Below are 24,312 nucleotides of genomic sequence, written 5' to 3'. Positions count from 1 at the left end.
CAACTTGAATTGTACGTAGGAGGTATGATTAGTAAGTCATTGATGACACGAAAGTTGGTGATGATGTGGATAGCAAGGAAGGTTGTTTAAAGCTACAGTAGAATATAGATCAGATGAAAAGCTGGGTGGAGAATTGACAGATGGAAGTTAATCCCAAGTGTGAGGTAGGATTTTTGGGAAGTCAAATAGGGGTAGGACATGTACAGTAAATGGTGGACATTCAGGAATGTTAATGAATAGAGCAACCTTGGGGTTCAAGTGCAAGTTCCCTGAAAACGGCAATACAGGGAGATAGGGTATTGAAGAATGCATATGGCATGCTTGCCTTCATAGGTTTGGGGCACAGAATATAAAAGTTGGGATGTTGTGTGACAACTTTAAAAAACACTATTAGACTGCACCAGCAGTATTGTATGTATTTCTGGTCGCCACACACTATGGGAAGAAATGTGATGGCGTTGTAGCAAGACTAGATTCACCAGGATGTTGTCTGGATTGGAGGACTTTAGTTATGAGGAGAAATTGGATAGGTGGGTTTGATTTCCTTGGAGCAAAGAAGGCTTGACAGAAGTATTTATAAGAGGTATAGATATGGTAGGTAGTCAGAATCTTATTTCCCATGGTCAGGGTATCAAAAACAAGAGTGCCTAGGTTTAAAATGAGAGGAAGAAGTTTTAAAGGAAATTTAAGGAGAAAGATTTCTATACAGAGAGTGGTTGATATCTGAAACTTGCTGCCAGAGGAGGTGGTAGATTCAGATACAAATACTACATTTAAGGAACATTTACATAGGCACTTAAGTAGGCAAGGTATGGAAGGATATGGACGTAATGTTCAAGTAGGATTAGTGTAGATGGGCAAGAAGGTTAGCAAGGACGTGGTGGGCTGAAGGGCCTGTTTCTATGCTGTACAACTCTTTGACTATGTGGTGCAAATAAATCACTTCTTAAGTCACTATTACTGCATCCATAAATCCACCCTTAATGCCATGTGTCAGCATGTGCAAGCTCTTGATCTCTCTCTCTCTACAACAGCATTTACTCACTCTGTCTCAAAGGTGTCTGCAATTCCACTTCATGCATTGCTGCATTCAGTGCTTCAACAAAAGACTTTTTTCCTTCCTTTTAGGCATCATAGATCACAAAATTCAACAGCTCTTGATTTCTAACCCTTCACCCTGATCTTTCTCTCCCTTCACATTCCTCAAACACTATGTCTCCCCTCGGTCTTACCCCTTGCTAAATCTTCACAATCTCTCCTGATCTACCCCTTGTGATTTCAAACAATCCATTCTCGGAAGAGGCCCCGCCTTCAACTTCCTACATCTTCATTTCAATGAACTCCAAGTCCAGCATGACGTTGAGCTCTTCACACACTGCTTTCATCTATGTGTCTGTTTCTTTGGCCTAGTCTTCACCCTAGACTATGAACCCTTTCTCCCATCTATAGAATTCCAGATCAACCTGGAACTCTTCCTCCGGTGTCTTATCTTCTCTAGATCTATTAATTCCTGCTGATTGCTAATTCCTGACATGACATTTTCCCACTGCCCTTAATAATTGCATACTTCTTCATGCACCTCCTTTCCATTTTAGGTATACTGAGAAAAACACCAATTAACATGATACCTGCACTTTCATTCATGTGGATTTTATCACATTACTTTTATTGTGTTTATGGTAAATGTCATAAATACAACTAATCTGACTCCCAATTTTCCCAGCCTATCTAATTTTAAATACTTTATAACCTGTAAATTTTAATTTCAAGTCTCAATTTCTCTACAGCAATATTTCTGTGATCCTGATTTTGACAGAATGTGTTTGTCACGCTGGGACAGCCTGTAAATCATTTTTAGCAGTTGTTCCTCTCATTTGTTTTTAATAATTTTTTCATACACCTGTTCCTGCTTCTTTACATTTGTGAATCCCTGGTGGTGACATTAGTGACCAGTTTGTGTTCTTTTATTACTAAGAGTCAACTTCTATTTTGTTTCCAGCTTTGCTTTGAGGAATTTGGTTTCCTTTGTCAATTCAACTAGTATTAAATGGCATTCATTGCTCCACGATTGAAATATATCACGTTACTATCATGATATAGGGCAGTAAATCTGATAACATGGTTTTAATTTGAAAGCACTCAAAATTTCTGATTTAAATTTGACTCATTCAATATTGTCACTTTTCGGTTTGGTAACACATCACTGGCAAAGCCAGCTTTTATTGCCCTTCCCAAATTGCATTTCAAAGGATGGTGAGCCACTTCCTGAACCACTGAAGTCCTTTCTGTGAAGGTACTATCATAGTGCTGTCGGGAAGGAGTTCCAGGATTTGGAACCCACAACATTGAAGGAATGGCAATATATTTCCAAGTCAGGATAGAGTGCAACTTGGAGGGAAACCTGCAGGTGGCGGTGTTTCCACACGCCTGAAGCCCTTGTCCTTCTTGGTAGTAGAGATGGCAAGTTTGGAAAGTCCTGTAACAGCCAAGGTGAGTGACTGTAGTGTATTTTATAACTGGTACATATTCCAGCCAATGGTGGAGGGAATAAATGTTACCGTGGAGGATGAAGTACAATCAAATAGAAATAAGAACAGAAAATGGTGGAAACACTCAACAGGTCATCTATGGAAAGAGACACAGGGCTAGCATTTCAGATCCCTCTTTCAGATCTGGAACTATATACTAACCTGTTTTCTCTCCTTCCTGGTTTTGACAAGTGTCTTTGATCTGAAGTATTGACCCCAAGTGACAATCAAGTGACAAAAATGTGGTAGGGCAGGTTTGCAGAGAACTGCAAATGCCATGAATTATTGATAATAAAGGACTTCAACTGCCCAAATATAGATTGGGATAGCAATAACTTAGGGGGCAATAAGTGAGAGAAGTTTCCAAAGTGTGTTCAGTATGTTTCTGGCCCAATGAAGAAGAAGAATGTTTCAGCTTGAAGACCCTTCCAGTTCTGACGAACAGTCTTTGATATGCCACGTTAACTCTGTTTCACTTTCCACAGATGCTGCCTGAGCTTCTGAGTTTCTCCTGCATTTTCTGTTTTTATTTCAGATTTCCAGCATCTGCAGTTTTTTGATGTTTATTTAATGTTGCAGGTCATTGACTTCTCATCAGAACTACCCAAGTTGGAAGATGTTGTTCCTTGAGCTCATATTGGATTTCCTTGGAACAGAGGGGTTATAGTCATAAAGTCATAGAGAGTTACAGCACAGAAAAAGGCCCTTCAGCCCATCAAATCCATGCTGACCATCAAGCACCCATCTTTACACAAATCCTAGCCTAACCCATCCTATTCTGACCACAGTTCCATCAAGTCCCCCAGATTCTTTCACTCCTCTACACATCAGGAGTAATTTGCAGTACACAATTAACTTACCATCCACATATCTTTGAGATGTGGGAGGAAACTGGAGCATCCAGAGGAAATCCATGCAGTCAAAGGGAGAACACAAAACCTCCACACAAATAACACCAGAGGTTAGGATCAAACCTGGGACACTGGAGCTATGATGTAGCAGGTCTACTAGCTGTCCAACTATGCTGCCCAGTGGAAGTGGGATGGAGAATTAAGGTGACAGGGGAGTGGAAACTCATGGTTATCTTTACAGATTGAATATAAGTGTTCTGCAAAGCATCACCCAATCTGCATTTGGTTTCTTCACTGTAGAGGAGGACATGTCATGAGCACTGAATATAATAAACTAAGTTGGAAAAAGTACAAGTGAATCATTACTTCAACTGGAAAGCATGCTCAGGGCTTTGGATGGTGGGAAAAGAAGATGTGTTGCATCTCCTGCAGTTGCATCGAATGGTGCTGGGAGAAAGGAGGTGAATGTTGGTGGAGATGAAAGAGTGAACTCGGGAGTCATGGAGGGAATAGTTCCATTTAAAATATTGAAAGAGAAGGGAAGTGGAGAATGTGGAGGCATCATGTTGAAGGTGACAGAATGTACAAAAGATGATCCATTGAATGTAGAAGCTGGAGAAAGGTGGGGACAAAGGAAACTCAATCCTTGATCTGGCTGAGAGTAGAGGGGTTAGTGCAGTTGAGAGCTTTGGCAACTATGGTGGAAGGGAAGCCAAGGTTAAGGAAGACGTCTTGGAAACATGGAAGAGTCATCATCAGAACAGTTACAGGAGTTTCCACAGGAAGCAGGTGGGAGGAAGTGCTGTGGAGTTTATAAGCTTGTAATGGATATTGATTGCCCACATAAATCAGAAATGTTGATAGAGGACTCAAAAAAAGTGAGGAAAGAATCAGACATGACCACATGAATGTACAGACAGTCTGGACAGTGGCAGAATCTTCTGAGTTTTGCCCGAGAGCAGGAAGCAGCACAAATACAATCAACATGTATTGGAAAAAGGGGCGAGGGTTTGGTCTGAGTAGGGATGAAATCAGGGCTGTTGCAGACATTGTATATATAGATGGGCATAGCTTGGACCTTCCAGTCTTCCAATAGTTACACTTTTGATTTGGAAGAAATGAATGGTGTTAAAGGAAAAGTTGTTGAATGTTCAATGGGCTTCTGAAGAAGAAAAAATGCAAAGGATCTCAGGCCATCCTGGTGTGGGAATACAATGGAGAAGGGATTGAACATCAATGGTGAAAATAGTGGAAACTGTCAAAGTGGCGGAGGGCATCAGAAGTGTCACGGATGTACGTGGAAAGCGACTGGATGAAGGGAGAAGGAAGAGTCAACGTGGGGAGAAATAAGTTCTGTGGAACAAGAACAGGATGAAACACTAGCTGTCCACCAGCATATCGCAATTTCCTGCGTAACAGGAATAATTAGAAACCATGCTGTTGATTGACAGCTGGAAGAAGCCGGCACAGAAACCCCTGGACTACATTTTCCATCATGCAACAGGGAACTCAAGTCACCAACTTTTTTTTTTGTTTATCGAAAAAAGCTTTCGATTATTTTTTGACAAACACAATCACGAACCGTCAATCACCTTCCGTGTGCTGAGGATTATTTATGGAGAAAAGTATTTTTCCCTCGAACGGCGTTCCGGAAGTAGCGGCCGCACGGACGTGACACCTTCCTTTTTGCGCGGACTCCCGCTCTCGGTAGGCCGATGGGGGATGTGGGCACCAGCGTAATCCGAGTCTAATCTGCAGGTTTAGCAGCCATCCGGTTAATATTCCCTCAAAATATAGATCATTGTTATTTCGTTGTCACTGCTATGAATTTCATTTATTAAATATCCGATTTTATGTTCGTTTAAAATGCGGTTCGATTGAGTCCCTGCTGTAACTAACATGGAGCCCGTGACTTGAGTTAAAGGGATGAAGCTGCTCGTCGCTTCCCGTCACTTTGTGCTCTGGCACTTGTAGGAATTGGTGGTTAAATGTCTCCGCACGGGGGAAAGTAGTGCACCCATGAGAGGTGATGGGAGCGGGGGGAAAGGCCAGAAGTTCTGCAAATGGTTCCCCTGCGAAGTTATGCCCATTAAATTGGTCCTGACTGCGTTCTTAAAGAAGTCACCTACTAGAACGTTTAAGTGTCTTATTGGCAAAAGTATAGCATGAATGGGAAATGCCACTTGCATTTTACAATGGAAGTAAAATATTGATGTTCCTGCTGCTTCATATGTCTGGTTATTTTTTTACTTGAATAATCACAGAAAAATATATTTTTGAATGGATTGTTGTACTTACAGTAGTGCAGAATGGGTCGTGTAATCAGAGGGCAGAGGAAGGGTGCAGGCTCCGTCTTCAAAGCCCATGTGAAACATAGAAAAGGTCCTGCAAAGTTGAGGGCAGTGGACTTCGCTGAACGCCATGGTTACATCAAGGGAATTGTCAAGGCAAGTACTGAAAAGAAAGACAACTCCATTTGAATTTCCATTTTTATAGTTAAGTCTTTTTATCTGTGGAGGTGATTAAGTAAACAAACTGCTTCTTACCTTAAAGGAGTAAATTCCTGGCAGAGTTAATTTAAAATGTAATAAGAGTTTTATTTTGCTTTGCAGGATATAATTCATGACCCTGGCCGTGGTGCTCCTCTAGCAAAGGTAGTATTCCGCGATCCTTACAGGTTCAAAAGGCGGACTGAACTGTTTATTGCCGCTGAAGGTATTCACACTGGTCAGTTTATCTATTGTGGCAAGAAGGGTAAGTTGAGAAAAAAAATCACATAATTGTCCTTTTATAGTTTGTGCTTTTAAAAGTTATCATTTCATCCAGTTGTAACTTCATCTATCACTGTAAACTAGAATGCTAACTGAACTAGTTCACAGACAATGATTTTAATTTTTGAATAATTAATGTGTCTGAATTGTGTTATTAGAGTTGTTCTGAAAGGTAATTTGATGTGATTCCCTGTAATTGATGTAGTTGCTTGTAATCTGGGAGTCTCAGAGCAGTATCATCATGCATTTTGGATTAAAGGATTACATAAACAAAATTTTGAAAGATCTAAACTTATCAAATCAGTTCTGAAACCTTGACTTGAGCTCTTTAAAATGTGTAGAGGAAATAGCACAAGTCACTTCTACAATTATCTCCTGCAATGCTATTTCTATAATGTTTTGGATTTTATTAATTGTAATTAATCTGGCATGTAACCCCTGAATGTTTGTAGCCTTCATTCTGAATGATGATGCTGTGTTTCACCAGTGAAGTTAAGTCTTTGACTGCTTAAGTGGTACCCACATTCCCAATTGAGTGAAGTTCCAATTCCAGTCATTAAGCTCTATCAAATCTCTTGCACGCTTTGCTGTTATCAGCAACTGACCTGAAGTTCTTCCCTGGTGGAAATATTTCACTCCCTTGCATTTATGGTTCTTTGTTGGAAAAGCCTCCACAGTTCCTACAAGGGTTCCCTTTCTTCTTTTTACCTGAGTAGTCATACCTTGTCTGGCTCTAAGAATGCCCTTGTAATACTCCTCCCTCCTCAAATGATATATCACTCACATTGCTCATTTGCTGACATAACTGAAGAAAGAAGTTCAAGTTTATTGTCATAGGCTTACATACACAGGGTATAAGTGGGCCGCACGGTAGCGTAGCGGTTAGCGTAACGCTATTATAGTGCCAGTGATTGGGGTTCAATTCCCACTGCTCTCTGTAAAGAGTTGGTACGTTCTCCCCGTGACTGCGTGGATTTCCTCTGGGTGCTCCGGTTTCCTCCCACATTCCAAAAAAGATGTACGGGTTAGTAGGTTAACATGGATGTAATTGGGCGGCACAGGCTTGTTGGGCTGGAAGGGCCTGATGCCATTCTGTATAATGAAGCTTTTTAAAAAAAAAGCCATGAAAATTAGCTTGTTGCAGCAGCAGAATATATTACAAACATTACAGTTAACATAAATTATGTGTAACTTGCACAAGCGCAAAAATAAACATAACACTAGTTGTGTTTTCTGTATTCTGATGAAGAGTCCCGACCCAAAACGTCGACTGTCCATTTTTCTCCATAGATGCTGCCTGACCTGCTGAGTTCCTCCAGCATTTTGTGTGTTGCTCCAGACTTCCAGATTTCCAGCATCTGCAGTCTTTCTTGTGTCTTCATAACAACCCTAGTGCAAGATTGAGAGAGAAAAAAAATGCAGTCTGAGGTAGCGTTAGGGTTTTTCAGGTCACGTGAAGAACCTAATGGCAGTGAGGAGGAGGTTATTGTTGAACCTTGAGGTGTGAGTCTTCAGGCTCCTGTACCTCCTGCCTGGCAGCAGCATCGAGAAAAGGGCGTAGCCCAGGTGGTGGGGGTCCCCGATGATGGATGTCGCCTTCCTGAGACATTGTGTCTTGTAGATGTCCTCGATGGTGGGGAGAGCTGTATCCATGATGGAACTGGCTGAGTCCACCACTTTCTGAAGTTCTTGTGTTCCTGTGCATTGGAGTTTCCAGACCAGGCTGTGACACAACCAGTCAGAACACTTGCCACTGTATATTTGCAGAAGTTTGTAAGAGTCTTCGATGACATGCTGAATATCCTTAAACTTGCAAGAAAGTAGAGGTGCTGGCATGTCTTCACGGTTGCATCTGTGCTGGGCCCAGGCTAGGACCTCTTCATAAATACCCGGAGTTCTCACTCGGTTCTCAAATCAAATGTCTTTGTTTCGTGTGCTATCCTTTTTTCCTCTTTGCTATTCAGTGGGGTACATAACTGCACTTAGAACACAGGAGAATTCAACCAACATTACAAAACTATATTAGGCTTCTTGGTCCCCAATCCTGTTATATATTTCTTAAGTAATATCTGGAGCACAAAACTTTAGTTATCTCCTGTATTTTTTGGCTTATTAATAAAGAATGAAGTCTTTTACTGTTATGGCTTTTCAGAAATGAAGTGAAATTGTGTAAGAACCATGCTGAATAGGAGAAAAACCTTGACTCAAGGCAGGCGGACAGTGGTAGCTGTCTTTGTGTACTTATTTTTATAAATGAGTTGTATTTTTCTTGATTCATTAGCATATGAGAATTATAACTAAGCTGTATTTGAAATCATAAATTTTCTAAATTTGTTGATTAATAATTGTGTGAATTGCTTGCTTGCAGCTCAGTTGAACATTGGAAATGTCCTCCCTGTGGGTACCATGCCAGAAGGTACCATTGTGTGCTGTTTGGAGGAAAAGCCAGGTGACCGTGGTAAACTTGCCCGTGCTTCTGGGAATTATGCAACAGTCATCTCCCACAATCCTGAGACCAAAAAAAGTCGTGTCAAGTTGCCATCGGGTTCTAAGAAAGTAATTTCTTCTGCTAACAGAGCTATTGTTGGTAAGATTCAATTTACTGTCCTTTTTTTCATGTGTTGACAGATTTTAAAATGTGCAAATGTTTATGCAAATAAAATGGTTTTAAAAAGTTGAATTGTTTACACAGTGCATTTCTATATTTCTTTAAACAAGGTTGTCTTGTTATTTATGTAATCTTAAAACAAGAGTAACTTGCAATTTAGTAATTTTTAAACTGAAAGCTTTTTATTCTCTCTGGTAGCAATATTAAAATCTTGTACAAATTTCTTCATATAATGCAAGCTGAGTATTTCTGAGTAAGTATTTTACTTTGATTGCAGGTGTTGTTGCTGGTGGAGGTCGTATTGATAAACCAATACTGAAGGCTGGTCGGGCTTATCACAAGTACAAGGCTAAGAGAAATTGCTGGCCACGTGTCCGTGGTGTGGCTATGAACGTAGGTTTAAGTAGCCTAAGTAACCAATTGTTAAGTGTTTTCACTGGTGCACTTGTTTCACTCGGGGACTTATTCTCATTAAAACTATTGTTGGTCCATCTTCCTAGGTTGTACTTTCCTCTTTCTTAGCATCTGTCATAATTCATTTAAAAAAAATCCAAACCATTCAGTCCTTGCTGGTCTTCCTTTTTCCCCTCAGATCGATACCCAGTTTTCCTACAGCTCGATACAGGAGCTGCTTCAGCCAGAGGTTTCTTTTCCTGACATTAAAATTGATTTAAACAAAAGACTTGTTATTCAGATTGTGACTGTAATATGTCCTCATGTTATTATGCATCCTTTGACATATTCCACAGCCAATTCATCTAATCGCTCTTTCTGTATTATCCATCCTCCAAAGGTGGATTATTTGTATTTTGTTCCAGTCACAGGCACAGAATCTTCAGCAGTGGCTTTTTCACATTCTGCATGGTTGCCTCTGGAGTTTGTATAGCTAACTGCTTGCTATTTCTTATTTATTGGTTCAGTCATAAATATTATCTACCTTTATAATGTCTGGTTGCACGTGTATACTACTTCACCATGAACTCTGCAATGGTGCTTTTCTGCAACCTGACCAGTTTGATCCATCAGTGGTGGCTATGCATTTTATCAACTGTGAACTGAACTCTCCAGTTTCCCCCCTCCTTTGCTTATCTCATTGCTTATTAATCCTTTACTTCATTTGCTTCCTTAGCAAAACTGTAGTTATTTTCTTTAATTTTTACTTGATTAAAAGTCCCATGTAGATGAACTTATATATATACACCAACATAAAGCTCCTTGATTAGTTTTGATGGTATTTATTGGTATTGGTTTATTATTGTCACTTGTACCAAGGTAGTGAAAAGCTTGTCTTACAAAGCAATTGTACAGGTCAGTTCATTACACAGTGCATTGATATAGTGCAGGTAAAAACAATAACAGTACAGAGTAAAGTGTCACAGCTACAGAGAGAGTGCAGTGCAATAAGGTGTGAGGTCACAATAAGGTAGATCGTGAGGTCAGAGTCCATCTCATTGTGTAAGGGAACTGTTCAATAGTCTTATCACAGTGGGGTAGAAGCTGTCCTTAAGTCTGGTGGTACGTGACTTCAGGCTCCTGTATCCTCTACCCGATGGAAGAGAAGAGAGAATTTCCTGGGTGGGTGGGGTCTTTGATTATGCTGGCTGCTTCACCAAGACAGCGAGAGGTAAAGACAGAGTCCAAGGAGGGGAGGCTGGTGTCCGTAATGCGCTGGGCTGTGTCCACAAGTCTGCAGTTTCTTGCGGTCCTGGGCAGAGCAGTTGCTGTTCCAAGCCGTGATACATCCAGATAGGATGCTTTCTATGGTGCATCGGTGAAAGTTGGAGAGAGTCAAAGGGGACAAACCAAATTTCTTTAGCCTCCTGAGGAAGTAGAGGCGCTGGTGAGCTTTCTCGGCCGTGGCTTCCATGTGATTTGACCAGGACAGGCTGTTGGTGATGTTCACTCCCAGGAACTTGAAGCTCTCAACCCTCTTGACCTCAGCACCATTGATGTAGATAGGTGCATGTACACCGCCCCCTTTCCTGAAGTCAATGACCAGCTCTTTTGTTGACATTGAGGGCAAGGTTGTTCCTTAAATGAATTGTGACTGCTTTGATTATCCTTGATTCTCAATTTCTTCTGGATTTAATGATTAGGGAGATTTCAAACATGGTGTTATAATTCTAAAAGTAGCTGTTATCCATTCAGGCATTATGAACTACATATGATCAGTGCTGCTTTGTTTGGAAGAGTTCATAAATTATTTTATGTAGGAGGAAAGCTTGTAGCATTGGATCTTCATGTGGTTGTAAGCATAGAAATAAGTGAGATTTGAGAGAAATTTGCATTTGGTGTAGGGTCGAGTAGTTAAGATTGTGAATTTGCATTGTGGAAATGCAGGGCAGGGTTATGTTATAATTCTGATCCAAGCTCTTTAACACTTCATATGGCTAATGTTGATAAATTCAGTAGTCTGGGCAAGCTGTTGTGACAACAGGATGGGTATGGTTATTGAGATCTTGTTTTTAGTAGAGAATTTGATGTTTGAAATGAAGAGAATATAGCAGATAAAATAAAGGAGTATGAAATAAAGGTGACCGAGGTGGATGAGAGTAAAAATATAAAACAATCACACTCCATCAGTAATGCATTCCAGAGTTCATTAAACTAGAGGCATTTACTGATAGAAATAATATTTGAATTTTGTTAATTTGATTTTATTTCTTCCACAGCCTGTAGAACATCCCTTTGGGGGTGGTAACCACCAGCATATTGGTAAGCCATCAACCATCAGGAGAGATGCTCCAGCTGGGCGCAAAGTCGGTCTCATTGCTGCTCGTCGTACTGGTAGACTGCGGGGTACCAAAACTGTCCAAGAGAAAGAGAATTAATTCCTTGGTGTAATATATGTCCCTATTTGTCACAATAAAAATTCTTAAAGTGCATTTTGTTTGTATAAAATTCCTAATATGCAAAAATAATATATACATACAATTTTAAACAAGTGCAGCAAACTAAGTTTTAATTGCTCCAACATTGGGGAACATGATTCAGCAAGTCTGGAATTAACACGGAATAAAAACCAGAGTACAGCATAGGTTGCCATTCAGTTTGTAGATCCAGACCAAACAATTCAGCTCATTCCAATTACCCTCCCTCTTTCCAGTCCTATAAATTTCCTTTTGGATATGTCTAGCTTTGATAGCCTCATTCGAATCTACCAGTGAGTGGTCAGGATGTGGGCTGCACTGTGGATATAAAAAAAATGCTCAGTAATTTTGATCCTTTTTGTCAGTCACCTTCACAGAGTCATACATTCTATGTCCCTTAGTTCATGATTCCTCTGCCAGTGAAAAGTCTGTACCCTAAAGCTTAACAGCAAGGGCAAATTTCAAGTTTAAGTTTAAGTTTGAAGTTTAAACTTAAAATCATTCTATGGATATTCTGTGCCTTCCAGTACTGTTATTCATAACAGCAGTGACAGTGAATGTTCTAAGGGCACCACCTTCATGTGTATTCCTCAAGAGTCACTGGGAAAATAACCATTTCCTTCCTCGTTCATCTCATGGTATCCATATTCCTGAGAGTAAAATGCTTTAAAGGCAAAGTTACTTTCAACTATTTTTCTGCTATGCCAGCTGATATAAGTGACAGCACTAACTTCAAGTCCTTGGGACATTGATGAAGGAAATCAGATAAAATCAAGTATTCTTATGATCCCCTAATCAAAGTTATCCTTGTTGAGATGAACATATTAAGGTAGCACCAGGCTCAGATCTATTGTTACTAAATATAGGGCTATACAAAGAATAGGCACACAGATAATATGTCACCCATTGGAAGCATTATGGCCAGAGACAGAGGAGAGAAGAAAAATAACAAGAGCTGTTCACCACAGTTGTAAACATTCAGACTGGAAGTGAATATTTCAGTTATTGCAATAGATCATATTGATCCTCCTTCACTATTACATAGGGCATAGAAACAAATCATTCAGCCCAAGCAATCCACATTGGCATTTATGATCCACTCAACTCTCCACCTGCCTTTCGTGAAGCAAGAGTATTAAGCATAACCCTCTTTAGCTTTTCCTCTCGTATAACATGTCTAGCCTCCGCTTATGCATCCCTTAAATCATCTCAACCACAACTTCCACATTTCTCATCACTCTGACGAAAGTTACCTCTTAATTTCCAAATGGATTTCTTGTTGACTACCTTGTATTAATGCTCTAGTTTTGCTCTTTCAAACAAATGGAAACATTTTCCCTGTATCCAATCTGTTAAAAGCTTTCATAATTTTGAAGGCCGGGAAAAAAGAAACACAGTCTGTTCACATATACATACATAAATATATGCCTTTCCATATCTGATATCATCCTTGTAAATATGACAACTACATTGTACCTTCCTTTGCTGTATTCAACTGCTAACACCCTTCATTTTGTTTTGGCTTGCTTGGAAATTTTTGGAACCATCGTTGAACAGATATTTCCAAGCCTGTAGTCATCATCATCCTACAAAAAATGCACAATTCACTGCAATTTGATTCTTCAGGTTTACAGTCACTGGAGAAATTAAGCTCATTAACAAATGAAATGACAGACAAAATGTTCACTGTGTCAATAATTCAATTTCTTTATTGTTGCTAGGGGGAGTTTAGTTGTAAGTATACCTCTGTGCACAAAAAAATACCAAGTGAAAGGTCACAGTGCGACTGTAGTTTCAGAATTCAATGTCACGTCATGGCCAAAGCCAAAGTCACACATGGCATGGAACTCTGCACAGTCAATTTTTTTTGTTTTTTTTTAAATAAGAACACAGGACAAAATGTTCCTTTTAATTCATGTTCTTCTTTTGAATTCAGCAAAATAATTTCTATAAAATAAAACTGCAAAATATTTAAATATAATAGGATGGGTTGAGTCTGTTTTGCAGGGGTATTTGGTTTGAGACAAATTCCAAAAAAATACACATTCAAGTTACCAATTTTTTTTTAAATACAGTATTTACTGATTATTTCCTCAAAATCCATAAACAAAAGGCTACTTTTGGAATTAAGTGAGAATCCTGCAAGAATCATGACTAACCAGCAGTTTTTCTTAAAATTACAATCCTGCTTATATCTGAATTAGGCTGACAGGATGGACAAGGAGCTAAGACAATTTCCTGCTTTCAAGTAGAATTGTGACTGCAACAAATTAGTGAGCTGTCCCCACAGCGGCAGTCATGTACATCTTGATTTAATTCTACTTCACTGAGTTGCAATAGGAGGGAAGTTTAGAAGTTAATCTAAGTAAGCTCTACCAAGGAAATAAAACAAGCACACCATGTACTGTCTATTATGCTCCAGGCATCCTGGCATAGCAACTGTTGCATATATTTTTTTTCCTTTAAATTCCTATAATTCAAAACTAATAATCCTTTATCCCACCCATAGACTGCCAAATATTAGATCTGAATATATGTGCAATTGAAAGCCACTTATACTCACATTTTTCTCCAATTGAACCATCAAGGTGTAACAGAAAAGGAAAAAAAGCTCTGAGCAGAGCATTTTTTTTTGCTCAGGTCAGGGATTAAAAAAACTGCTGTCATTAGGATCATCATCTTTCATTGGCTACACTAATCTGATGTGAAGCCATGCTAAATGTTACAGCATAACTAGAGCTTCAAAATGATTCAACTAAGACCAGAATGAAAAAGGCAATGAAAAAAAGAGTTCCAGAGCAACAATACATCACCATTGTCCCACATCAACCAAATGTTAAAAAGTCACCATCAAATAACCCAAAGGAAAAGCAACTCCGGTGGCATGAGTTAACATGTTTCTTCCGTCTGGTTGACATGGCCATGTATTTTGAAAATAATCTGATCCACACTGCCATTCGGCAGATTACCCTCAAAGCTGAGCACAGCTGATAAAGCAAAGATTAGATTTGTGTGGTTTGAAGGTCTGCAACACTCCTCAAGCAAATCTGCATTGCTGAGGATTTAACAGTCAAACATTAATATACTATATACACCTTGCCATTTATACATTAGCATCAGGCCATTTATTACAAAACACTATACACTTTTCCACTGCAGGCAGGTTATATGTCAACAGCATTGCTCTGCAGGGCAGACAGTGAATAGACTCTTCCCACTCCAGGTCGGACAGTATATTTTTGTTAAAAAGGTATTTGTTTCACTGGTGTAGACGGACCCAGAGAAGTGAACTGTAAGGCCTGGGCATGTGCTTGAGCCAGTGTCTTTATCAGGTACATTGGAGAATTATCTGTGTTAATCTTTTGTCTGTGATGCAGGAATATCTTCACTGCTTTCCCAATTTTCTTGTGCTCGCTGACCAGTTCGTTGAGGGTTGTTCATATGATGTGCCACTGGACCTGTGTATGGCTGACCATGCACATGGTTATTCTGCTAATGAAAAATGAACAATTGTTTTAGGAGCAGAATGAAATTAAGGCAGGCATACAATTCTGTGCAAGTTAAGCAAAATGAAATGCAGAGTGTTTATTTACAGCTAAATAAATCAGAGAAGTACTGCAACAGCACAGGATATAACTGAAATGTACACTTCAATGTGAAAAGTTCTCAATCTCTGATGGACTGTCGGCAAAAGCAAACAGAATAGCAATTCATTATTTCATAGGTAAAAGGTAGATGGAAAGTGAAAAGTAGGAATAAAGCAACAAAAGAAGTCCATCCTGTACTTAAAACACCATAACAGGTATAAATAATATACTTGATATGCAAGGCGCACTGCTGACTTTATCTCATGGAAACAACCTTTTGGGTAAAGTAAACAACTGATTAAGATGAATTACTTGGAGAAGAATGGGGCTTGATCCCAGAGCTTGAAGTTTGAAAACAATCTAGGCTGAAACTTCACTGCATTACTAAGGGAATGCAACATTTTTCAAGATGGTTTTACTTGGATGGTCTGCCCATAACCGCAATCTGCATCTCCCGGTTGCCAGTCACTTCAACTCCCCCTTCCACTCCATCACTGATACATCAGTCCTTGGCCTCCTCCACTGCCAGAAGTCCAAATGCAGACTGGAGGAACAGCACCTTATTTTCCATCTTGGGACCTTACAGCCTAACTGCATGAACATTGAAGACTCCCACTTTAAGTAAACCAATTCCCAGCTCCCCCCCACCCCTATGCCTCTTTTCTTCCCTATTCTCTCCTCACCTATTTCCCTATTTCTTTGTTTCACCCTCTCCTCCCCTCCCCCCATGGGGCACCTGCCTCCATATCTATAACCCATCCACCAGTGGACCTGCTCTCCCCTCCTCCTCTGCATCTGCCTATCACCATCTCTTACCTGCATCTACCTATCACCAGCTTGTGCCCACCCCATGTCTCCTCTTTGGTCCCACCTATCACTGCTCTGCTTCTCCTCCCTATTTTTTGGGGTTCCACTTGTCCCATCTTCAGTCCTGAAGGGTCCTGACCCGAATGTTGACCATCTGCTTTTCTCCATGTATGCTGCCTAGCCTGCCGAGTTCCTCCAGCATCTTGTCTTTTTCATTTAGATTCCAGCATCTGCAGTCCTTTGTTTCCCTAGGTTAAATGATCACTGTAAATTGCCTTAGTGTGCAGGTGACTGGTTGAATCTTTGCATGGGGGGCGGGGGGTGGTGGAGGGAAGGATTAGTGCAGATCCTGGGACTGTGATCTCTCAAAGAAGTAACCATTTGAGGTTTCATTACTTTGTTCAGATTACTTTGTTCAGGCAGTGATTGTGCTTGATCACCATAGACTCGGTGGGCTAAAGGGCCTGTTTCTCTGCTGCATTTGTCTATGACTCTAAAGGCTTAATGCAAAGTACAACTAGAATAATAGTGCCATAAGGCAATTCAGGATTGCCTTTATTCATTCAGCATAACCTTAAGCTTGCTAACAAATGTGAGGTTCAACAATTTAGAATTATTCTCATTAAGTTCAGTCAGCAAAATAAAGGGCAGGGGAAAATAAACATTTACCTGTTGATACTGGGAGTTTGGTGAATGCGGGTATAAAGGAGCATCTTCTGGTGGGGATGAATCATGATCATCTGGTGCATCTTGATCATCGGGCTCCTACAACATCAACAAATTGACTATGGAAGTAGGAAGTAAACTTGGTATAATGCATATGGAGGCACAGCACAAAAATAAATGAAGATGGAGAGAAGAACATCAGCATATCGCAAAATAAATAGTGTAGGGTAAGGAACAATCTGACAGGGGTCTGGAAGAAAGGACTGCACAAACCTTATGGTGGTGGATATTGGGCAAGTCGCAAGGCAGGTCTACTTTTACATACTGAAAATATAAGGCAGCAGGGTTAAAAGAAAAGATCCGACAATGTTTAATGCCTTACCTCTTCAGGACACAGTTCACATGCTTTTGCAAGAGTCATCCTGGCACTATGTGATCTCTCAAGGAAGTAGCCATTTGAGGTTTCATTGCTTTGTACAGGCGGAGACCAGTTGTTGTAGGTATACTGAGGATTTGCAGCATACGGCCTCCGTTCCAGTTCATCGCCAAGCCACTCCACTGCCCAGGTCCATTTTCGTTTCAAGTCACCATTACTCTGGAGAAGCATTTCAGTAAAATTCATGTATAAAACTTGTTTTTTTCTACTTTGTAAGAGTACCTACACTTCAAAAGAACCCCATTTATTATCAAGCCTTTTGATTTCCTGAAGTTGTGAAAGTCATAATGTAACTCAAATTTTTATTTCTGAATATGTGATGAAATATATAATGTGAGCTTTCCTTGACAGCAAAATAATACTTGGCTAAATAGCTTCTTGAACCTGTTTCACATTCAAGAACAAGGCTGACCCTGTCCCACATTATCTACAAGTTTCTTATCATTTAAAGAACATGTACCTTGTCTGTTCTTGAATAAAAGACACTCACTTTCCCACCTGTCACTTCATTGCCCACACACTTAATTTATTGGTATCCCTTTGCAGACTGTGCATCAGCTTCACAGCTCATTTGTACTTTGTATAATTGGCAAACATATATGAAAGGACACTGTAATGTACCCAAGTCATTATAGATTATAAATGGTGAGGATTCAGTTCTGAACCTTGTGGCATTGAATTATTGATAGTCTGGCAATGTGGCCTGAAACCCAGACATCGAGTCTGAGAAAGAAACATGTTTCTTTTGTTGTCTGCAGGTAGTTAGCAGATATTTTTTAATCCCAGAAAGCAATGAAATTACTTCTGAGACTACAAAGAGGAAATTAAGACCAAGGAAAATTCAAAAGTTAATCCTTGCCTGTACAATTAAAATAAAGGACCTTGGTGCACAGCTGAGACACAAGAGATTCTACAGATGCTGGAATCTGGAGCAACACACACAAAATGCTGGAGGAACTCAGGAGGTCAGGCAGCATCTATGGAGGGAAATAAACAGTCAACGTTTCAACCCAAAACGTAGACAGTTTATTTCCCTCTATAGATGCTGCCTGATCGGCTGAGCTCCCCCAGCATTTTGTGCGTGTTGGTGCAAACCTTTTACTTTCTCCAAGGTGGAATTGGGATATGGGGTGGTTAAAGAGGTGAATGGCAATCCAAGATCTTTTTCATGATTTTCCAGCAAACTTCCTGATGCAAAATTGAAACTGGTGAAGACAGATTCAGGGTTAGTTGTGACGCTTCCCCAAAGTGGAACAATACAGTTGCATAATGAATTGGTAAGGAACCAGAGTACTGCCATTGCTCAAGCAGCTTCAGGTTAATGCCTTTAAATGAACATAGAGAGGAAATAAATGTGAAGAAATGTATATTTTTAAAAAGATTATCAACAAGGTTAAAAATAATATATTGCCAGTGAAATGGAGTTGGCAGAACATGAATGGATTTCTCTAGTGAGTTCATATTTTTTCAGACATTTGTCCATTATGAACAAATTAATAATGTGCGGAAATAATTTTTCAACCCAATTTTAAATTACTTGAGCTTTAAAAATAACTCTCAAATGGGTAGTTGCAGTGACCTGAATTATGGGCTATGTTGCTATTTATCCATGAGCAGCTGTGCTGAAAACAGAATACTTAAATTGAAATTTGCTTCCTAGAGTGTAGTGTGCTTTCCAGCAAGAATTAGCATCAAAAAGGCTCTAAACTCTGCTTGGTGTAATAGTCACATGCTTTTCAATATAAATTGAAAGCAAGCAGCAAGGAATAAGAAAACAGAATTTTACTAAAAAAATGATTTTTGTTCTTTGAAAGTACTCCAAGCAATACCTTCACAATTTTGTACTTGTATTGGAATATTTAACTTACCAAGCAATATTCTCCAGTTTGATTATACTGTATTGAGTATAGCCACCAGCAACAGACAAGGTTCATTCACTTTAAATCATAAAGATTCATGTTAAGATCATTCAGGGTGCAAGCAGAGACCAGGGGGTATGGATGCCCAAGTTGTTGAAAGTGGCAGAGCAGGTTGAGGAAACGGTTAATAAGACAGAGATAATTCTGGGCTTTATCAGGAGAGGGAAAGAATACAAAACCAACAACTACTGTGTTCAATGCTAGTCATATCATTATAGGAGGGATGTAGAGGCATTGGAAAGGGCCCCAGAGAAGCTTTGCAAGATTAGGGACTACAGTTACAAGGATTGATCCAAGAGGCTGGAACTGTTTTCTTTGGAGAAGAGGAGACTGAGGAACGAACTGACAGAAATGTGCAAATTCAAAAGACAGCAATTCTTTCGTGTTCATAACATAAAAGCAACTCCTACAGAAAACAGAATGTGGTTTTCACTGCATTGCAGAGATTCTGAACCACTATTTCTTTTCATAAGCCACTCAATTATCAGATTTTTTTTCCCCTGAACAAGAATGTGATATTTTATTCTTGGGCTGACAGGATGCAAGGGATATTGTTAGTCAGGACAAGAATGAGTTAGAAAGACTGAGCAAAATTTTGTAGATAGCTCACGTGGTTGCAACTAGCACCTTACTTTGAAAAGAGATTTACCTGGAGAATCTGGTAGGCTACGGGACAGGAGCTGAAGAGGGCAACCATGCATTTAATACACTGATATGCTCTCTTCTGATAATGGTTTTTAGAACGCTGGATCGTGTCAAAAAGCCCATCTCTGTCATCAGGAATTCCCTTTAGGGCATTATGAATCCTGTAAAGAAAAGAACTTTACAAATCAAATTTCTGTATGAATGTACAGTCTCAAGATGTTTGAGGTTATTCAGCCATTTAAGTTTATATATACTGCTGTCTTGTAATAACTTCCTACAGGTCCTTGGCACAATCTACCATTTTTGTAGCAAAGTGGACAAGGGCAATCCATCTGAAAGCCTGCAGCAGGCACACCATATTGATGATTTAACAGAGCACCAATGATAATATCTCACACTAGTGCCCCTGAGAAAATGATTTCCCATTAATTGGTACTTCTGCTGATAGCAAAATACTTAAAACATGCGATGTGAAGAATCCAAATACAAACTTTTGGCCTACCATTCTAATGGTATAACATACAAGTAACAATTAACAAGCAACCAGTGTTCAACAACTGACATACACTTAGGTTAGTCAAATACACACAACTTTATAGGAGGAATGCCTTAATTCTTAATATTTAATAAAATTAATACTTATGCTCCCTAGATTCATGATTATATTTCCAGTTAGAATACCTGTTTATAGCTGTTATCCCTTTCAAAAAGCTGGATTAGTCACCCTCTCAGTTTTCTCCCTCACTAATTTACAATCATGTCACTGCTTCTTAAAAATCTCCAATGCAGTAGCACCCAAAGTAGTCAAAGTACCAGATGTGGTCTCAGTGTCAATCTTGACAAGTTACGTGCTTACTCCAAAGCATCAAGTATTCCTGAGAAACACTCACAAGAATTAGACAAGCAAATTACTTGTTTTTTTTTAAGTATTCATTTAAGTCTGGAAAACATAGCAGGCAATTAATCAAGTCACACTTAACTTTAGATGGATCCCATACTGAAAATATGACTTAAAAAAATTAACCTGCTACCTTATGTCAAAAAGCAGATTTATTTGAAAAAGAGAAGCAAACTTAGATTAAGCTCGTTTAAAGCAGGCATAGATCCCTCAAGGTTGCTAGGGTTGTTAAGAAGGTGTATGGTGTGTTGGCCTTCATTAGTTGGGGGATTGAGTTCAAGAGCCGTGAGGTAATGTTGCAGCTCTAGAGAACTCTGGTTAGACCACACTTGGGAGTATTGTGTTCAGTTCTGGTTGCCTCATTATAGGAAGGATGTGGAAGCTTTAGAGAGGGTGCAGAGGAGATTTACCAGGATGCTGCCTGGATTGGAGAGCATGTGTTATGAAGACAGGTTGAGTGAGCTCGGGCTTTTCTCTTCTGAGAGGAGGAGGATGAGAGGTGACTTGATAGAGGTGTACAAGATGATAAGAGGCACAGATCGAGTTTCCAGGGCGACAATGGCCTACATGAGGGGACATAATTTTAAGGTGATTGGAGGAAGATATAGGGGGGATGTCAGGGGTAAGTTTTTTTTTTCCACAGAGAGTGGAATGCACTGCTGAAAGAGGTTGTGGGGGCAGATACATTAGGGACATTTAAGAGACTCTTAGATAGACACATGAATGATAAAGAAATGGGCAGCTATGTCAGAGAGAAGGGTTAGATAGATCTTAGAGCAGGATAAAATGTCAGCACAACATTGTGGCTGTGCTGTAATGTTCTATGCTCAAACAAAGAAGATGGTAAATATGTTTAAAATCTACATTATAATTTAAGACAGTATTCAAGTTGAATGCAACCTATTGTTCAGATTGTATGGCAAAAACATTTGGTGTAATGATTATGGTAACAAAGGCTGTGAGTAAAATCAATGCGCTCTCAAGTAGTCCAAAAACAATTTTTGGCTAAGATTTGACAGAGAACGGATTAGAAACAAGCAAAAAGCAAATGTGAAATCTCAATAGATGAATTATGGATGAAAAATTTAATAGCAGGGTTATATCAGAATTTTGTAAACTTAAAACTGATATGCATTCAACTAAGTGAAAATCTCGAAGTAAAACATTAACCAGATCCGCTACCCTGGTTTGATATTTTCAGGAGCCTCATCCGTGACATGGGTCCTTCACTACCATTACAATCACATGAATCCAGCAGACTGACTGATAGAAAGTTGAAATCTTGGAATCAGTGAAATTACAAATGAAAATTGGATAGTTAACTCAGGTACATGGATGTATTAGTGCACAAGTGTAGCCGAGAATTTTTTTTCAATATTGGTTGTGTTCCTGGTTCATTCATTAGTAAAAATGGTGATGACTCTAAAATTATACATTCCCATATTTACATACAAATCAACTTGTAGTGCTCTTTAATGGCTCACTGATAAAGACAGCATGTGATTCATTCTCACTGGATTGTGACAAATTAGCTTAGCCTGGCCTGAACAATGGTGGATACACTTCAATGGTCACTATTTGTGGGTACGGAAAGTAAAACAAAACTAGCTGGAGTTTCTATGTCACTGCAGTAGTCCAGGCGCATGAACTTTTGAGCAAATTCAACACTGGGGTTAAACTACAATGACAAAAAAGCTAAATGAGTTTCATAGAAAGGCATATTTTGGTGAAACATCAGAGCACAGTGACTTGTGTGTTTGTTTTCCACTGCAATATCATGTCTTTAATGGAGAAGGGAAAATGGGAGAATAAGAGAAAACGATGGAGAAATACAAATTAATTTCATTCAGATGTTAACTCACTCGTGTAATTGTTTACTAACCTGCAAAACAGCAGAATGTATTTTGTAATGCTATTTTAAAGCACTTTGCTGCAGAATGTTCAAGACTCATTGTACATTTAGAGAAACTCACCTGTGGGTTTGCCATGAGTCTTCTATAAGCAAGATTTGCAACAGAAGATCTAAGTAGGGCCTAAGTTCATAGGTGTAAGAATATGCCACCTAGGAATAAAGAATTACATTTCAAATGTGGAGCAGTTATTAAATAAAGTGACAATGCCTACCTCAAGTCTGACAATCTATTTGAATTATAGCAGTTTGATGTCAAAACTTTTAAAACTAAGTTATGTATAAATAGCAATGTTATTCAACAAAAAAGTCATTTCAGGAAAGGAAGGAATAATGCAAACCTCTCCTGAATTGCACAAGATTTTTTTTTGTTTCTACAGACTTGGCTACAAAATACAGGTATTACAGCCTTTTGAATTATGAAACTCCGCCCTTACGAAATTCACAAATCACAACCCAAAAATTTGAGATACAGAATAAAATTTGTTTTAGGGAATTGATGCGGAGAAAAAGTAAAAGTAAAAAAACAAAAAATTTTGTAAATTTTTTATGTTTATTCACTCACTCATATTCTGGGGCAAAAAGATTTGGATATGACATCATTGCGTTGATTGTGCTGGCAGTCACAGCCATTCCTCCTTTGCCACACCCTCTCAGTATATGGATATATATGAACAGAGCCTTCAGCACTGCCGTGCTCTTCATCTGTGAGACATATTCTCTGTTGTGCTGCATTAGCCATGGGCAGCTCCCTAAAGTAATCTCATGGCCTTTACACACCTGATCTCCTTTTAAACCACCTTTCTCCCACGTACTCTGAACACCACCTCCCAAACCCTTTCCTAATCCACAAACCTTGTGTGTCAGAGAAAATACCTCACAGATGAAGTTTTACAAGGGTGATGCCAGAACTGGAAGGCAGGAAAGACATAACAGCCAGGGAGACTTTTTTCCCTTAACAAAGAAAGGTTGAAAGGTAACCTGATAGAGCTCCTTAAAAATTAGGAAGGTGCATGACAAGTTGATAAAGAGAAGTTTTTTCCACTTGAAAGGGAGTCCAAAATGAGCAGGCACAAAAACCAGTTGCTCATAAATCTATTAAAAATATTTGGCTGAATGATCTTTAACAGCGCTGTAAATATTATGTAGTACATAACGACCAACACCGAATTTCCCAAAAGGTCAGAGAAAGTCAAAATAGGCAGGACTGTTAAACACTGTGAGGAAAAAGTTAATTATGTGAGCCACTCTTTTCATCTTCTGAAAGGTTAATTTACATACAAACATTTGGATAGATTCTTGAAGGATCACTGCAGTAATATAACAAGTAATTCACTCTTATGTTGGCTCTCTGGTAAAATCAATATATAACAGATTGCTAGAAGTATTAAGTCTTAGATATTTTATCTGATAAAGGCACAATGGTTACTCCTGGAAAATATCAGTTTCTTGCATTCAGCAATCATATTGCAGATGTCAAATTATGCAACAGAAATACAATTGGACGTCTTATGACCTGAACTGAATATTGCTTCTTTTGCATAATGTCCAACTTAGCCTTCTGGACTGAAAAACACCAGATGAAGTAGGCCTAATTTGCAACACTGCTTTATAATCCTTTAATAGAGGTGAACAGCTGTAAGTAAATTTGCCTTCTATCCCTCATTTCTATTTCCCTCAAAAAGTGAGAAAAATTATGAAATACACACTTGTCCCTTGAGGTTTGCCATATTTTTCTTTTGAATCTTCAAGCTGCACAAACTGACCACATGAACCTAAACACCAAGCTCAAGGTCCACATCTTAGCGTCTTATATA

At 39.2% G+C, this 24,312-nt stretch overlaps 2 protein-coding genes across 4 annotated transcripts in view; one reads left to right on the top strand and one right to left on the bottom strand.

The window, feature by feature from the left end:
• Positions 1-5,065: 5,065 nt before the first annotated feature.
• On the top strand, positions 5,066-11,643 carry rpl8 (ribosomal protein L8). 3 transcript variants are annotated; one of them, XM_052015031.1, is made up of 6 exons: positions 5,066-5,086; positions 5,680-5,826; positions 5,992-6,133; positions 8,519-8,737; positions 9,036-9,151; positions 11,431-11,643. In XM_052015031.1, the coding sequence occupies exons 2-6, from the start codon at positions 5,689-5,691 to the stop codon at positions 11,587-11,589; spliced, it is 774 nt and encodes a 257-aa protein (XP_051870991.1). In that variant the 5' UTR covers positions 5,066-5,086; positions 5,680-5,688; the 3' UTR covers positions 11,590-11,643. The 3 variants fall into 3 exon arrangements, with proteins under 3 accessions (XP_051870991.1, XP_051870989.1, XP_051870990.1); XM_052015029.1 differs by having other exon boundaries at positions 5,069-5,153; XM_052015030.1 differs by lacking the exon at positions 5,066-5,086 and adding an exon at positions 5,116-5,137.
• Positions 11,644-13,310: 1,667 nt separating this feature from the next.
• The window catches only part of usp9 (ubiquitin specific peptidase 9), a 196,747-nt gene continuing 185,745 nt past the window's right edge, over positions 13,311-24,312 (bottom strand). The window contains 5 exon segments of the mRNA XM_052015032.1: positions 13,311-15,117; positions 16,692-16,787; positions 17,071-17,283; positions 19,693-19,849; positions 22,560-22,648. Coding sequence (XP_051870992.1) covers positions 14,983-15,117; positions 16,692-16,787; positions 17,071-17,283; positions 19,693-19,849; positions 22,560-22,648 — 690 coding nt within the window. The 3' untranslated portion in view covers positions 13,311-14,982.

Source organism: Pristis pectinata, chromosome 4 (genome assembly GCF_009764475.1).
Source record: "Pristis pectinata isolate sPriPec2 chromosome 4, sPriPec2.1.pri, whole genome shotgun sequence".
NCBI classification, from domain to species: Eukaryota; Metazoa; Chordata; class Chondrichthyes; order Rhinopristiformes; family Pristidae; genus Pristis; species Pristis pectinata.
The sequence above is the reverse complement of the archived record's forward strand: the minus strand, read 5'-3'. Positions and strand labels throughout refer to the sequence as shown.

What these genes read in the sequence shown, in the direction of transcription:
- rpl8 (XM_052015031.1), top strand. Translation starts at nt 5,689, where the DNA reads ATGGGTCGTGTAATCAGAGGGCAGAGGAAGGGTGCAGGCTCCGTCTTC. An exon ending in TATCTATTGTGGCAAGAAGG is followed by an intron (nt 6,134 to 8,518) that starts GTAAGTTGAGAA and finishes GCTTGCTTGCAG; the next exon opens with CTCAGTTGAACATTGGAAAT. An exon ending in TCCGTGGTGTGGCTATGAAC is followed by an intron (nt 9,152 to 11,430) that starts GTAGGTTTAAGT and finishes TTTCTTCCACAG; the next exon opens with CCTGTAGAACATCCCTTTGG.